Below are 18,044 nucleotides of genomic sequence, written 5' to 3' on the forward strand. Positions count from 1 at the left end.
TAGTTAACCTATAATCATCTTGTGGTTACTCCTGTTTCTAGTCTTTATGCTAGGCTAAACTAACCATCCCGGCTTCATTTAGCTTCATATTTAGCACCATAATACCAAAATGTCAAACTAATCCTTTAAGTATTAAGTTATGCTAGCAGAGATTTTTATGTAACAGCACCCCTGTCTCAGGAGAGCACAGGAAGTGTTAAATCAACACCTAAGAATGAGGCACAGAAAACGTCCCTTTGACGGAGACTGCTGCATAAATACATGAATTAATGAACGGATAAATATTTAAAGAGCACATCTCCTGCTCTTAAAAAGAATAAATTTAAGTCAAAGTGTGCTCTTTATTAAGGTCATGTGTTGTGGTTTCTGGAGAGGATCCTTGAAACTAAAAAGGAAAAGTGTTTTCATTAATGCTTAAATGCAGCTGTCATCTGAACCCAGCTTCATAAAGACAGTAGACAAGTCCAGTCCAGTCCAGTCCAGTCAGCGTTACCTTTTGTATGCGCAGGCTGTACTCCAGCTGTCCTTTAGTGACCAGATCTACTCTGGGGTCCAGGGACCACTTGTCCTGACCGGCAAAGATGATGTTGGATCGATTGAGCCAGGCCACCTTGGACACTTTGTCATCAACGTAACACCTGCGGGGCATGACAAGAACGAGAGAGGTGAGGAGAGGGAAACCGACAGAGAAAAGCTCGTGTCATGATGTGTGATCTTATCAGGAGAAAGGACATGTGGAGTTTTGTAGGTGGGAAATAAATAAGAGACATTATGAAATTAGACAGTGTAGGTGGGTTGATTTAAGAAGGATTTTAGACACATCATGAATCGAGCCGGGTATATTCCAACACGGTGCGGCAGTGCTAAATTAGATACTGCTGACCAGCAAGGGTATTCTGAAGTTAGTTAACTTAATCAGACAGCTCAGCACTCCACGTATCCCGAGGTCTCGAAAGAAAAGTTGAGGAGCGTCTCTTTGTCTCTCCTGTTCCTAATTCATCCCTCTCACACTCTTGCCTCCCACTCATCGTCCCTTACCTCCTCTTCTCCTTCTTTGAATCTGAATGCCTTCCAGTCTGATAAATACATCTCCTTTAAAAGTGAGCCTGTTCCTGTGAATGAGAAGGACACCGGTATCCTCTTGTTTACCTCTTGTTGTGCGCTGTCAGAGCATTATGCCAAGTAAGCTGGAGCTAAGGCATCTTGCACGAGAGGGAAGGGAGCCGAGCGTCTGCCTAATGAATAAATGTAAATGTGAGAAGACGTCGGAATCAATGAGAATGGATATCAGCCGTAATGCAAGCTGACAGTGGATGCGCCTCACATGCAAATCGTAGCGACTCTCCGAGCCATGGCTGTGCACACCGCAAAAGCAGCGTGTTGGGCTACAAGAGAGTAGATTAGCGAGGCAGTGGAGTGAGGCTGTGTTTGGCAGGTGACCCTGGGTGATGTACAAAAAGTGTTGGTGCAGTCACCCCAGCCTGTTACCCAGTGGGAGCTGGATGTCAGATTTGTTGAGGGCTTGTACTCGCAGCTTGAAACCTTGTTGATGTTCCTTCCCTTTGTGTGGGGCCCAGATAACCTGCTGTATTCATCGACTCACTTTGACATCTACCTGCTACCTCCCTCACTCTGAGGTGTTTCTCCAGTTTTGTTTCAAATATGTTCAGGGCTGTAATTAAAAGAGATGATCCCAAAGCTTCCTAAACTAATTCAGACATGTTTTCCTATAATCACAGAGAAGATACATGAACAGCTCTTCTCCCAAAACTATCCATAATCCAGAGGAAACATCTGGAGCATCAATATGGAGCCTGACTCGTATCATTCATATTCATATAATATACATCATTTTACGCCTTTAACCTCCAAATCATCTATGAACGATGGGCCAGATTCATGCGGATTACATCTTCAAACCTTCATATTCTAATCAAGACTTCAGTGTTCTCAGAGACACAAAGATGAATTCAGTGAAAATATGTGTAAATGGTTGGACAGTGTGGGAGGGGAAAAAAAGGTCAACACCATCAATGACCAAGTCCTCTTTGTTCAACACCTGCTCATTTATCATCCCACAGATAAAATCCACTGAATAGAATTTTATTAAATATAAAATTGCCTTTTGATTTGGTTTCTCAGCAAAAAAAAAAATCTGTAAAGATGCATGTTTTCTTTATTATAGGAGAAATCTAATCTAATAATGTGAAATACTCTAAACAAACATGAAACATACAGACTCACAGTGACAGACTGAACAGCTTTTAGGTGTTTGCAGTGAAGCGATAAACTGGCCTGATTGAATGGCTGCATCTTGTTTGTTTTCACTGAGCTCTCTTCCTCTCCTACCTGTTTACCACTTGTCTCCTACTGTGAAGTAACCGGGAGGAGAGAGGGAAAGAAAAGGAAAAGCAGGAAAGTGGAAGACAGGAGGAGAGTGGCTTCCTTCAGCTGTCTCTTTCAAAAAGCTGGATTACACTAAACTGCTCTGACATTTCACAGAGTTTAAGATTCAACTACAGACTTGCAACATGTAATTTAACAAACTGTCATTGAAATGGAATAATTTCATATTTCAAAGTATAGTTGTCATAAGCAGCTTGTGATATTCTTGTAGAAAACAGTTGTGGTCACCATGTCGGTCACTGTTACTGATGACAGAGAGCTACCTCTCAGTCTGAAGGATGTAGGAGATGGAAGTTTTTAAAAAACCTCCACACCGCTCTGTGAGGGAGGCAACAACACTGCAACTGTCACCACACATTCACTGACACTTTTATTACTATTTCCAGGGTGAACGGAGACTATCGTCCAACTATGTCTGATGTGGCGAGCTCTTGCTTTCTTGCTCTGCTGTGTTAGGGGTTTTTTCATCCTGACTGCGATCGCCATAAACACAGTTCAGAGACTGAAGAATTGTTTTCCAGCCAGCCGTAAACAGAGATTCATCATGCAATTACTATGGAAATGTTCAAGACTTTAAACTCCTCAAGTGGATTTGAGATAAAATGAGACTCATGTAGAAAGTGAGCAGCCAATGTATCAGAATTCAACAACAAAAAAACAAAAGAAAGTTTCCAAGAATACAGCGATAAAGTAGAAAGAGCAGCTGTGGAGATTATAGACACGAGTCTCTGATGTAAAAGTGACTTTGTACAATAATCATTACTCTGAACATTTGTCCTGAACCACAGGAGTCACACACAGAGTCTACGACGCCCAACAACATCTCAACACGTCTCTCCTTGTTTCTGGTTATTGCCACCTTGAAAACCTTTGTCTGGATCCAGTCTAAGCAAGACCAGAGCCCCAGACGTGGTCCGAGCAAGTACACAAACACAGATGCTTCGAGCTACTTGAGATGGATTGCAGGCGTCGCTGCGTTCTGAAATGTGCCACCTGAAAAAACGACAGAAGTGCGAGCTGCAGCCGGAGCCCTGCATCAGGAGACTGACGAGGCCGACGAGTTTGAAGCTTGATGAAGGAAAAGTAGAGCTGGACAAATGAATGTTTTGAACTGATGACAGTGAGAGATGGAAAGTTAAGGGATCAGCAAAGTTTTATAAACTCGGGGCCAAATTTCCTGCCAATCCATTCAATAGCTGTTGACACATTTCAGCCTGAACCGACCGACGTCGGCACAGAACCAGGCTGCTACAGAAACGTTGTTCCAATGAGAGCAAACTATTAAAGATCCACTGCTAATAAACTTTAGTTGTGTTGTGATTTTGCGAGCGTGGGTTTGACGTGAACTTCCCGACCACAGAGAAATGACATACAGTGGCCACTCCTACTGTATATCCTCTGCCAGAGGTGCAAAGCAGCTTACTGTGATTCCCTCAGTCCTGAGACAGCTGTCAGGCTCTTGGGGCAAACATCAGTTTGCAGTCACAAAGGAAAGAGGAAACAGTGAAAATGTGAGAGGAAACATTTGTTGTATGGCAGGATGCACCCAATTATACCCGCTGTCTGAGTGAGACGAGCAGTTTTAGCTATGAATAGCAGTCACACTGTGAGCGTGGCTCCTCCGCAGCATCATGCGAGCTCTTGGATAAATACAGGTGACTGGGACTATTAATCATCCAAATGTTGCTAATTGTATTACCTCCTTTCAGGCAGCGGTCACCATATGCTGCTCCATATGGGTCAAAGAAACAGATAAATAGATTCCAAACACATGTACTCTACTGCTCCGTATGTTCTCATCTTCCTTCTCATCTCTTCACACTTCCACTTCTCTTCCTCTCCCTGTCCTGGTTCTCTCACCCCGCTCCTCCTCACTCTGCTCTGTAGGTTTCTTCTCCCCTCTCATCTCTCCATCAACACTCTGGAGCAGAAGTGGACAGCATGGAATAAAAATCCCAGGAGAAATTCATTGATCTACAGATCGGGGTTTCTCTGCTTCCTCTCTGCCCTCTACTTTGTCTGTCTCCCCTTGTACTGCTCCAGCCTCCGGAGGGTCCCCACACCCCCTGGTACAGACTGTACAGCGTAGCTATTTCCCGTTCTCACTAATGAGCGACTGCTCAGGAAGTGGAGAAGTTCCTATCACTTGTCAGAGCAGTTGTCTTCCTGTAGCTCTTGCTTCCTTCTGGCAGAGTAGCTGTCAAGGTGCGTCTTCGCAGGAGCCCGGGTTTCTCGGGGTGTACTGGGGCCCTGCCAGACCAGAATGAGAAATAAGAGTTCGGTTGTCTCTGGCTGGCCTGATCGGAGGCGCATTCAACAAGTCGCTTGCAGGAGAACTCGATTCGATTGGAACGGTGAGCCACGGTTGAACGATTTGTAATGAAAATCCATCCCATTAACTGGCTGCAGCCCTCACAATGATGCAGTATCTCGCCTGTGTTATTTAGCCACTGTGACTTTATTTATTGGAATATTTGGCAGAAAATCAGCCCTTTTTAATCACAACAGCATCTCCATGTTTGCAATCCTCCGCAGAATCCTTTCGAAGCCCATAATCCTCTGTAGGATACATAACATGAGAGAGCTTGTGAATGTTAGCAAATATTTGCTGGTGCTTGTAAACAAAAGCCTTGTTAAGTGCACATTTCTATACAGTGGTATTGTTGTTTATGAGTCCCTTCAGAGGCTGGAGCTGAGTTTACATGGGGTCTTACTGGTGATGGATGCCTGGGTTGCTGTCCTACGCTGTTTCACCCTGAGCTGTGTTGATGGATGCTCGGCTGTGCTGTATTATACTCTTTTCTGCCCCGCTGTGCTGTGCCAATATGGACTGGCCAATAGGCTATGGCTGACAGGGGACTGTGTGGGCTGACAGATGCCTGGGCCAGAGCTGCTGAGCTGGGCTTGTGTTGACAGGAGGGCTGGGCTGGATGGATCCCTGCTCCAGGGCTAGCCGTGGGGGAGGACCAGAGAGCAGGCTGAAGCCAGGGAGTGAAACTGTAATGAGAGGAACGATGTGCCAGGACTGACAGAACAGCCACACCACCCGCTATCCCCATCAATACCCACTTCTCCTCATCTCACCTCGCCTTTTCTCTCCTTTTTTTTGCCTCCCTGACACCTCTCACCCCTTAACAAAACACTTTTTTTCTCCATTTCCTCTTTGTAGTGCCTCTGTCTTGTTCTGCCCTCCACCCTCTTCAACCCTCCGCCTCCACCTCACTCCCCTCCTCCCTTCTTTTCTCCTTCTCCTCCTCATGTTGACTGGGCAACCTGTGTCACTAAAGTATATCTGTGTGCATGCGTTAGTGGAGTTTTCTGTGTGTGTGTGTGTTGGAGCAAAGACCCAATCTGCCATACGGACAGAATCTGAAATCTTTCCTCCGAAAGAGTCAACTTGCTTCATCGATCAATAAAGATTAAAGGTGAGACCGTCTGTTTGATCAAAATCCGCCTCACTCCAGCCTAGAGGGCCAGAGCCACCATGGCCGTCCACTAAGTTCAGTGTCTTTGTTGTGTATATGCATGTGGCAGGGGGGCACAACACACAGACTGAGGGAGATGGAGAGATTACCAATCAGATCAACAAACCCCCAGACAGCCGGAGAGAGAGAGAAAAGATCCGCCACAGAAGAAAGTAACACAAAGACAGAGAGGAAACGTGAGTTGGGGTTAGAAGCAAAGCTAAAGCTGCATATCAAATCAAAGTCAGGTCATTCGTTTATAGCCCCCAAAGCAGTTTCTTGCCCCAGATATTCACTGTGTAGCGGGTTAAATATATTTCCGGTAAGGTCTAAGTTTATCCCCCAGGACTGGGCTTAGAAGAACAAAGCATTTATTGAAATACCTGGTACAATGCTGGCTTACTATGGAACTCACCTTCCACTTTTATATTTGCTAAATGACTGTCAACCTCCATTAACACTTTAACAGGTATAATTGGGCTGTTACATTATGTGGAATCATAGAAATACAAACATGAATCTTGCATGTGTGCTTGTGGCTGTCGGTGTGTGTGTCGTGTTAATTGCCAATCAGCAGGTGAAATCTTCATTATTCCTCTGTAAGTTGGTGTTAACACCAGTGGCGGACAGGTTACGCTCATTATTGTGATTTCAAAAGGCAGGTGAACAGTGTTAGAAACTTGTTTATGAGAAGGGTTAATGAAGCATTTAAAGAAAGGAAAGACGAGGGTGATACGTCAAGGGCGATAAACTGTCTCCTTTCATTAACAGTGATTTTAAAACAAAGCAGGAAGTGGCCCTTGCAGAGGCCCAGCTTGAAATAAAAAACACTCAGCGCTCAAACTGGTCCAGCATCTGTCTCGCTTTCTCTACCAACACTTAGCATTCAAAGAGGAAGAGCATAGACGACATCAGAGCTTTAAGTTCGTGAAGACCTGCTATCAGTTGTTAAAAATGACTTCAGTCTGTACCCTCACCGCTTCCCTCCCTGTTGGGAAATCCCAGATGACGTAATTGCATCAGAACAGACTTGGAGTAACCTTTGTTGCTCAGTTCATTTTCCCTCTCTGCTTCAAAGCTCTGAGACAGCCACAAATCCTCCCATAATTCTCTCATCATGAGGCCCCTGCATCTCGGCTGGCATGCGTCAGTGCTTAGAGCGAGCCATTAATCAGGGCAGGAGTGATTGTTTTGAGACGTGGCCAGCAGACGCAGCGCGGGGGAAATTATTAATCAAAAATAGTCACAAACAACTCAGGAATTTGCAGGTCGGCTTGATTCAAATTTGCTCGGCGCAGGTGTGATTTCACCTCAACGGCTTTACAAGTGCCAGGCCAGTTAAATTTCTGCGAGTGTCGTGTTTTGCAAAGTTTTCTGAAGGCGTTCCAAGTGGATGCTGCGCTCGGGGTCCGCTGTGAAGTGCAAAATTTGAAAGCTCCACAGCAACTGTCGGAGCCAGTGGGGGAGGACGTAGCAGTGGAAGGCAGCGTGTACAGTAACCGCTGATCAGAGTTCATACTGTACATGTCGGCAGTGCAGGAGCCCTGACACTTCTCCTGTCAGTCTGTCTCAGCTTTGACCCATTCATGCTCATTTTAAAGTCAAAGCGACAACTCCACCAGCTCTTCCTCCTTCCCCCTCCTCTGTGCAGTGTTTTTAAGCAGGGTTGGAGTGTGAGGGAGAAGTGGTTGGATGTAATGAGCCCATGACAGATGGTGCCTCATCGAGACGTAGGCAGGAGGATCTATGGCAAGAGCAGGATGCTGCTATTAAATCTCAGGAGAGGCGCTGTGCTTCCTCTCTCTGTCACAGCTTCCCTTCTTGTCTCGCTCCTTCTCTCTCTTCCTGCCGTTTTGTACCTTCTCTTGTCTGACTGTCGCTGCCCCTCTCCCCCCTTTCCTCATCCCTTCTTGCTCTCCATCCTCCTCCTTATTCTTTACCTCTGCCCTCTTTGCTCATTCCTTCACTCCTTCTTCCTTGCCTCTTTACTCCCACATGCAGCTGCAGTCACACTGTACAGCAGAGCTGTCAGTCAGTGCACGTACAGGGAGAAAAAAATACCAGCAACATTAAAAAAACATCTTTGTGGAAATTATAATATTGACTTTTAGAAAGGGCATCTGAGAAGTGTTATTTTAACTGCTTGTATTTCACTACAACAGGGTTTCCCTCTGTCTGCGTAGCTGTTGTTCATAAGTATAGGGGAGAGAGATATTATTACTCATGTGAGCCACATGCCTCATACAGCTGCAAATTATATTCATTATGTCACAATTACTTGCTACAGAGGGTTGACCTTTCCCACCCATCGCTGTCTTTCCGCTGCCATTCCCTCCCCAACACACAACCAGCTCTTATTATCACAGGATGTCACATATGGCCTTGTCTCCAAATGTGACACTGTGGAACTGCTAGCTCATTTCTCTGCGCTCCACATTTACCTCTTCTGCGATCCATCACTGTGTTCTGCTTTGGTGCATTACAGGCAGAAAGAGGTGAATCAGTTGATGATGCAGTGCCACTGAAGGAGCGCACAGGCAAGAGGGAGAGAGAAAAAAGATACTCTTAAAAGTGCTAAAATACTCCAGACCTGTCTGCCTCTATTTAGGCTGTGAAATGAAATGCAGCATCATAAATTCTGTCTGAATCTGTTGGCCCCGCACTGTTTATGTTTCTTGGGAAGAGCTTCTGATAACGTACAAAGTAGAACTACCAAGACCTGCACTACATCTTAACAACATAGATTCCACACACATCTAGTAGTGCTTTAGCAAAGCTCAGAAAATCACACAAACATAAGTCAAGGGATTTGCTACCTTCTCTTGCTCGTGGCCGTTTTTATCTAGGTAACACTTTGAACTGATGATGCATCTTAAATAATGATGGTGTGAACCAGAGGTTGGGGCGCAGGTTGTTTCATCATCGTTTCCTATGTGAGAATTGGCTTTTACACCCTCTTGTCAGACTAATCAACATTTCTCCCTTGTGGGCTAATTTTCGAAAAGCGCTGCCTTGTTAAGCAGGTTATGAGGGATGCTATTTGATGCTGCATCTACGACGTGCAGCATTCGCAGCTGGACTTTAAAGGTTAACTGTCACTGGTGTGGGAGCCGGCACATCAAACACATGACTGACAGGTGTCATGTCAAATGAGAAGGTCAGAGAGGTCTTCTGTGATTTGTTGCCGGCGGTGGAATAACTAATTCACATCCCAGTGCAGCAGGAGAAGCTGAAAGTTTGACAGCTTTTCTTCTACTTGAAAACTTACAGGCAACTGGAGAAGCTACCTATATCATTTAAATGCATACACATTGAGATTAACTAGGGCACTAAGTCTCACACTGACACTGAGTCTGTTCAGTGATCAAATATTCTACTTTTGATAATTTACACTAAACTGCCTCAACCTGTGCACAATGGTCTGATATCACTTTTATTGTTCTTCACAGCGCCTGAAAGTTTTCTTCACTAACTTTATTACTCATGACTAAATATGCAATACTGAAAGTTTAAAAAAATCAAATATACATCTTAAAGTGTTATTTTATTACGTATTCTGCTTCATCAGTCGTGTGTGTTTGATCAGATTTGATTAACTGTGATTGAACAATCCAACAGATTTTATTCTTTGATTCTAATTCAAATGTTGCTAAATCCTGATTGGTGCAGGAGACGTCACCTTTTCCTAAATAAGCCCCACCCATTTCAGACCGACGAGAAGAGCGCAGCAGAAAGCTAATATTAAAGCTGCTATATGCAAGTTTTTGCTATCACTACAGAGCCAGCATTAGCACTAGCAGCTTTAGAGGAAACGTAGCGAGTTCAGTATCAAACTTCATTCCTTTCCTTTGCTCACTTCTTCTACCGTTGTTAGCATGCTAAGCAGCTAGCCCCAGCCTGTCCAATCTGCCCACAGTCCAACATGAGAGGCTTAAGAAGTACAGGAGGGTGAATCCACCCATTGTTGATGATGTAGCGATAGAAAAAACGTACGTATAGCACCTTTAAGTTTAATAACGTCAACTGTTTTAACTCACAGTTAAAACCTGATTGTGAAAATACATATGCACATTTTGAATATCTATTTTAAATGTAGTTGAGGCAAACGTTACATACTACTGAACACCTGCATGAGCTGCTGGCTGGAAGGCAGTTTACATCCACATGCTTTTATAGTGAACTCAATGTCCAAGCCACATACAGAGAGCAATTTCAGGACTATATATATGTATGTACATGGAACATTCTCCCTGCTTTCTGAAGAGTAATTTGTAGGTAAACACAAGCTCTAATGACTCCTGTATTTACATGAGAAGTACAGCCACAAATCTGTATTGTTTATTTGGAAGAGAGGACCAGTCTCCAACTGTGCAACTACAACATCATTTGACGGTGTAGCCATGGCAACAATAGAACATTACACAATCCCAGCATATGCTACCATAGTGCTATTATTTTGTCCTTTCCACAGGGTATAATCATAATCAGTGTTGAACACAGTCATTTCAGGCTGTGCTACATGAGCTTGGCATGAATTCCACTGCTGTTACAAAGGTCTTTCACAGCACTTAGCACCAAGGATAACTCACCGCTTCCAGGGGTCCCCTGAGCCTGCACAAGGCTAACTACTGTTAACAACCACTACATGCCGCACAAGGCTCAAGTGTAAAAGGTTTCAGCTCCGTCCGTGCCGAGGCGCTCTCTTAAGTTGATGTTTAATTACTCACTTTGTGCTGAGTTAGCATCTGTCTGCTGATCAGAGGAGGAGGAAGCCACAGCCCTAACAGACTACGACGTGGAGATGTTGATCTCAGTACCCACAGCTCCCATCCACAGTCCTTCATAACAGGGAGGCTGTTAGAGTACATAAGGACTGTGATCTCATCCAGATGACAATGCACGGTGATAATAAAGTGTACATCTATTGATTCACTGACTCGTTCATTAAGTTATTCATGCGGCAAAGGCACAGCCCCAGAAGTGCTATTAGCTTCTGCTGGAAAACTCATTGCCGCAAAATAATGATATTTTAAGATAATAATTTAGACTCAGCAGGGGACCCATAAATTAATGCAAATAAATTATTATCTTATCTTTAACCTAAATTACTATTTAATTGCACGGTGCAGGCGTAAGAGATAAACAAACATGGAAAGCTCATCTCTTTAGCACCTTGTCACTTACTGTGAACAGACCTCAGAGAAAGCCAGCTCTCATAATACACGAATTTAAGCATGAAAACAATTCACTGCTCTATAGGAACACTGTGCTGATGGAGCTGCATGTATAATTTAATATCAGTGCTCTAACATGCATATATTAACCTAATGGTCATGCTTGATGTACCGTTTTATGCACCAGCAGCAGAGGAAGTGCACGTCATTGTGTGATTTGTACTTGTAGCTTATTAACAGTGATAATTAATGATTAATAGTATTCCTTTGAGTGTCCCCAATTGAGGCCCATTGTCAAAACTTGGCCTCAATGGTTTCTTAGAAAAGGAGGACAGAAAGAGAAGAAGAAAGAGAGAAACAAAAGAAAAGACAGTTAAGATTTATAACTTGTAGAATAACTGTGGTTGCGAATAAAAGGCCTCGTGCTCTCGAACCGTGTCATGCGTGGCAACCTGCACGCCACTGCTCAGAAGCCCTCATCCACACACTGAGAGATAGGCACGGGTAAAAAGGAGGATTCGGGATAATGATCCAGCAATGTGTTATTATCATAACAGCCCAGGAAGCTTCTCTGAGATGGTATAAACACAGACAATCTAGCAGATTCCTTTTTAATTGCTTTCTCTTCTGTGCAGAGCAATGAGAAAAGGGTGGGAGGGAGGGAGGGGGGAGGGAGTTCGTCTTGTTCCTCAGAGCAACTGCTCCAGCAGATAATGCCAAGCAACCCTGACAGGGAAAAGGGATGAGAGGGCGAAGGAGGAAACAGGAGACAGAAGAATGTGTTTTTCTGGGCCTGAAATCATCCCGACTTTTTTCACTTCTTCTGCTCAGATCTATTAACGAGAGAAAGAGGGAAAGAGAGAGGGAAAGCTTGAAGCTAATAATCATGCTAAAATACTCAGCTGACACTAGAAAATAAACAAGAATGTAATTTCATCACAGTGGTGGTTTAATAACAAAAGAAACTATGCCGCTGTTGTAAAACTCCAACTCTGTGCGGGAGGAAATTAGCCTCTGGCACAAACAAGGATTAGAAGGGGTTTTTAGAACATTAAAACAAAATGCCACACACTGCTTGTCTTCTCACATACTTTTACTTAATGCAACAGAGTCTAGAAATCACCAACAAACACAATGAGGAGTTGCTGCGGATCTGCAGCTACTGCCTCGAGGCATGGTTTACCAAACCTGTGAACAAGGTTGAATAGACATCTTAAAAAGGCCGTAGCAGTCGTTTCATACATCTTCATTACTGCTGACCAGCCTACAAAGACTGATTTCTTATTTTCCAGGCTGGTGTCGGGCTCTACGTTAGCGTGCAATGAAAATCAGCTTCAGAGTTTCTCGATATGTAATCTATCACACGGAGCATTTTATTGGTTGTATGTTTTTAATAAAAGTTACTCAGTGCTGATGTGACCAGAGGCTGATCTGAGACCTGTTGTGAGGTGGCTTCAGCAAACCCTGATGTTTGCTTTCTGCTGACGTCCTTCCTTAAAGCGAGACGACCGCCTAACACACATGAGGAGTGAAAATGCACAGCCCGCACCAGCAACACCTTCAACCTCTGCAATCTACCTCCTCTACCAGGGTCAAACACCAGACTCTCAGTTTGTCAGGCTGCTGGATGTAAGTGGTTATCACAGACAGAGAGGAGATAATGAACTTATCTTTCCGGGCCGGTAACATCACCTGCATCCGTTGATAGCATCTCCATGCTCCAACAGTATGAACCAGCAAGCCACTGGACCACCATTACTGTTCGAAGCAATCTAAACTCCTACTGATTCTGATTCCCCGCAAAGTCACTTGCTTTGGTGCTCTCGCTCACATCAACTGGAAAACCCATTTTGCGGAGCCTCAGCCCGGCCAATTTCTATCTGTCACAGGTAGTGGGGAATTGACTGTGCGACATGTAGCATATCACTTTAAAGTGACAGTAAAACGGGAAATCACTTTGTGCCAGCCACATGCTCTTGTCGCCTTCCATAAGAGCTTTGTTCAGTCAGAGGGAAAAGTTCTTAAAGCTAAACGGTTTGTGGGGGGAAAAGATAGCGAATCAGTGCCAAGTCCTGTCTCCCTGCACCCACTCAGGACACACGGCGCAGGAGCCAGTTGCTTCTCAGAACTGTACTTTAAACCAACAACACACACAAGGCACAAATACATGCAGAATGAGTATAAACTACCCACACACACACACAAACACAGAGGACTGCATCTAACAAGCTGAGCTCTCAGACTGACAGCAGGCTGAGGAGTTTGCCATTTTGATTACCTGTTTACTCATCTGAGGCAACCGGAGATGAACTTCAGGAAAAGTTTCTACAGCTACACAACCACTGACAGATGATCAAATTTAATCCTCAGCAGAGATACAAACGAGACGGAGGCAGCGTCTTCTCTTCAGCCGTGGGCGCTGGCAGTCCAGCTACATTCATGCACGACCTAATGTTGGCGAGGCGATTTCTTGGATCCTTAAGTTCTGTCATTGTGGATTTGACAGCGAATGAAGCTTGAAATGTGACTTTAGAAAGGTGGAAACCAAACTGTGACCCTGCAGAGGCATTTCCATAACCACAATTATTTTGTCATTGACAGGGGCACCTTTAAAAATGAGACATTAAAAACCATTTAAAACGTGTTTGTTGTCCCTTATCCCCAGTTGCTATGACGACGAGGTCAAACAGAAGAGCACAATAGCCAAGTTTAATGTAATTTGAGAAATGAAAAATTGTTATTTTTACCATTCATCTAGCTGCAGTTTTTAATTTTCAAATTTAAAAGTTCCTTTTTTATCACTGCTGTTTTTACATTAATGGTCTTTGTAGAAAAGAGCTGAATTCACAGTGTGTGCTGCTGAAGCACCGTGGAGAGGACAGTGCATTTCAGTGTGTGTGAGCTGTTTATGTGTTCGTGGGCATTTTGATGTTTCTTTTAAATGACTGTGTTTATCGTGTTGAGTATCAGCCAGTGACAGAAATGTGTGTGTGTGTGTGTGTGTGTGTGTGTGTGACAAAGAGACAGAGAGGCAGAGAAAAATGGTTCAGAGGGAGGAAGACAGATTGCAGAGGCGTTATAACAGCTGCACAATGATTAGTGTTTATACAGTGTATTTGCATGTAAAATGTGGCTTGCAAATGTTTCATCGGTTTATATGTATGTGTTTATTAGTATGTGTGTGTGCAATCTGTGATAACCTTGCAGCGTAGGCTGTGAATCTGCATTGAAGCGAGGGACAATTTAAGGTGCAGCTTAAAATGTCCGCGACGTATCTGATGGAGGACAAAGCTCACAAAACCGTGAGTGCGAGCATGCAAGTCGTTAATCACTTGGACAGTACTCTGCTTCAGCTTCGGTTCAAACCGTGTCAGAGAGGAGCAAAGGCTTCACACCAGAAAAAAATATACTGTTATTTTTACCACGAACACTAGGAGCTGTCAGTTTATAGATTTGCATGCAGTGTCTCTGAGAGGACTGAGGAGAGGAGAGAGCAGAGCTGGCCAAACACAATCAACTGTTTGAGGACTATTGTTTCAAAGAAAAACTTCTCTGTGATGAAGTAGCTCTGTCTGAGATGTGAATAGAACTTCACTCCATGAAACACTTTTGATTTATGAGGCTTTTCCTCTGGCCAGTTTTCTGGTATTTTGTTAAAAGCAGAACAGTTCACATCGAGCTTCAGGGTCAGATTAAGACTTTTTGGGGTCCGGAAATCAATTCAGTTGGAGCTGAGTCAATGTGTTATGTTGTTTCACTTTTTTTGAAAACTGAGTTTAGAATATCTGAAGAAATACAGTTACATAATGTCGCTTTAAGACAGCAGTTCAAACGGTGCGTGTATGGAAAATACAAGAGTATATGTCACTGTTTTTTGTTGAAGAAAATGGCTTTACTTCATGTCTCATTTTACACTGATGCTGCCTGATTAGCATATGTTCTGACCCACTGTAGGAGACTGGGATCAGGTCTGTAACTGGACTGTGGCCCATGTTACTGAGCATTAAAATCATCAAATCTGATGAGCGTTGTTAGCGTTAGGAGAGAGTGCAGAGGCTCTACTGAGACTGCCTGTTGTTTGGTTGTGGTTGCTGTGGTGTAAATTCACATCCATCCAACACTAAGGAACCAACCACAGACAAACACAATGAGAGAAATAAGCTGGTGACATATAAACCATAAATAAATAAAAGTAAAGAGCAGCCTCTGTTCACTGGCTGTTTGCAAAGAGGTCATTTGGACTTACAAGGGTTCTGACAGTGGCTGGCACGGTGTTGCCTCTGACTGCCTTGTTAGTGAGTGTTTTGTTGCTCAAAGACGTGGCAGCAAAGATACAAGTCCAGCCAAATATCAATCCCTTTGTCTGGCATGACTTGTGGTTTTGGACTCAATAAACTGTTTGCACTGTGGCAGATCAACTCGAGCGCTCTATGAAAAGAATTTCAAAGGGAATTCTCTGCAGTTGGTGCCCGGCAGTGAGCTAATGGCCAAATCAGATCGCTCAAGTCAGAAATCCATCCAACGTCTGTGGGAAATAGTTGACTAGAGGCAGCAGAGAGAGCACATTCTCTGAGCTGGTCTGGCAGCTTGTTACGCTGCTGTGATGAACCAGTAAAGGAAAGACATCTAGTTTATAAATAATAGAAACTGTTTTTCAGGTGGCACTCTGAATTTTAACAGTCTATTCATTACATCTGGGGCGCAGAGCTTTATCCCCTTCATTTCCACAGGACTTTGGGCTGAACACAGTCTGTAGCTAAAGACCGAAAGACAGAGCACCCTGACGAATAAGTCATCAAAGTATCAGAATTTCAAAACAGCTGGACCACGCTCACATCTGGAAACGCCTCTGGCTCTGGGCCCTCCTCTTTCTGTCCACTCTGGCAGCAAAGAGAATACCAGAAGACAAGCCAGGTTTTTCAGCAAATGTGTTTTTTTCTCTCCTTCCTACAGCACATGAAACACCTCAGCACTTGAAAGAGAGACAGAGTCGGCCTCTGCTATGTTTCCCTCTCCACTGTTACAGAAATACATGAGGCCTTCCTTCAGAGGGAGAAACTAAATCCAGCTTCACACAGATTTTTTTATCAGCGGCTGTACAGTAAGCTAATGTAACATGAGTTAGTGTGGATGCTGAGCAGCAATTAAATGTGCACAACTTCTGCTTTTTTCTTTAACTGTGATTTAACACTATATGACACAGTTGTTATAGTATAGTGTTATTGTAATATGAATACATTACTCTTTTAAATATGATGACATAATAATATGATAGACAATGTGCATGAAGTTTTAAAGACACTCAGCCAATCTCTGCATCTCAGGTCAAGTAGTTTGCACACAGTTTTTATTTTATTCAAATACATGACACTGGCAACAAAAACACTTTGATTTTTATTCAACGCTTTTTTATTCTCAATAAACAAGACCATGATCTTTCCCTAACCTTAACTCTAAGTGCTGCGACTGCTTGAACAAAGTGTTGTAGTCACTGCAGGTGGATATTTTACTGCAAGATCAGAGATTTTCACACACATTTCACTGCTACGTTCACTATCAACATATCTGCAACTTTTAAAGTTGCCATGGAAAACTTGCTCACCTGCTCTATCAACCAGTGTTTCCTCCACACCAGCCCAAAAAGTCAAAGAAAAAAACATGAACATTAAAAACGGCCGGGTTTGTCTTCTCTCTCTCGTGTGTGTGCAGTTGTCTCTCCTATTTCTGATACGTATCATTAATGACAGTATCATCATCGGGTCTGAGCTGCATCTTAAAGGCAGGAAACATTTGTGTGGTGATGTGTAAACACCAACACCGACAGAGGAAGTATAACTTCAGCACAGTTTGATGTGATTAAGGGATGATGACATTCTGACATTATTAAATTGGTAGCGCTGCATGTTGTCGTGACATTTAACCTCAGACTGACAGAGCGAGTGCGGCGGCAGCTCGGTCATACTCTGAGAGCTGCTCCTGGAAACTCTCTGTAGCTGATGTCTGACTCTGTGGTGGTGGACGTGGTGTTGTTTTCTGCTTTTGCCTCTAGCTTGCTTTGAATTATGCTTCTCAGGGAACTCTAACAAAACAGCTCTGACACCGCAATAAATAAAAACAGTATTTGGCCTCTCAGTAACAACTCTATCAATAAGTTGCATGAAATGAAGCAGGGTTGGTTTAAAATCAACTGATGCATCAGCTAAGCTGTGATTTGCCATCGCAGACTGAGTGGGCTAGTTAAGATGTCATCTCCACTGCTCGTGCTCTGCTGCTGCTACATATGCATCTCACACTATCCCACTATAACAGCTGCAATTGATCTGTTGCTCCCCCCCCCCCGCCCCGCCTTTGAATTATGCTTCACAGGGACTCAGGGGGTGATACAAAACAGAGTCTGGACAGCAAACTAAAATCACATTTTGTACTCTCAATTCCTCAGTATACCTGACTTGTCTGATAGAAATGAATTATTCATTCAATTTCTGTCTGACCGTAATGTTAATAGAGCAATTGCTCAGAACGGGCTTCTTTCAGGAATGCCTTTTTTTTTTTTAAAATGGAAACAAGCCTTGATTGTAAGATCAAAAGTTTTAAAACAGACTGAGTGACTGTGAATGGTAGAAGTCAAGAGAAACTCTCCTCTAACAGCTGCCATCACACTGACCTTGAGGTAACTAAACTTCTAAAAGCTCAGTGTTTTAATCACAACTATGAAGCTTAGAAAGACCTTTATAGGACGCTGCCATACACTTACAGAGTACGTTACATTACTGACAATGACAAAACATGCCAAGAGGTTTTATACTGATTCCCCTCATTCCCACCTAGATCCCATTCATTTATCAACTTGCTGAGAAAATGCCTGGATGGTTGCCCGTGAGGCAGGAAGATCCACTGTGTTTCAGCGTTTCCCAGAAACTGAAACCTTCAGTGGCTGTGAAATCGACCTCGCGGTTTTCTAACCAAAGTGATGAGCCTCAAGAAACTGACGTCACTGTGA

General features: G+C 43.6%; 1 protein-coding gene across 2 annotated transcripts in view; it reads right to left on the bottom strand.

The window, feature by feature from the left end:
- The window catches only part of lsamp (limbic system associated membrane protein), a 423,678-nt gene that overhangs the window by 55,699 nt on the left and 349,935 nt on the right, over positions 1 to 18,044 (bottom strand). For both annotated transcript variants that reach the window (XM_051065384.1, XM_018682211.2), the window contains one exon: positions 494 to 638. In XM_051065384.1, the coding sequence (XP_050921341.1) occupies positions 494 to 638 (145 nt within the window). The remainder of the gene's footprint in view (positions 1 to 493; positions 639 to 18,044) is intronic.

This window comes from Lates calcarifer, linkage group LG21, assembly GCF_001640805.2.
Source record: "Lates calcarifer isolate ASB-BC8 linkage group LG21, TLL_Latcal_v3, whole genome shotgun sequence".
NCBI classification, from domain to species: Eukaryota; Metazoa; Chordata; class Actinopteri; family Centropomidae; genus Lates; species Lates calcarifer.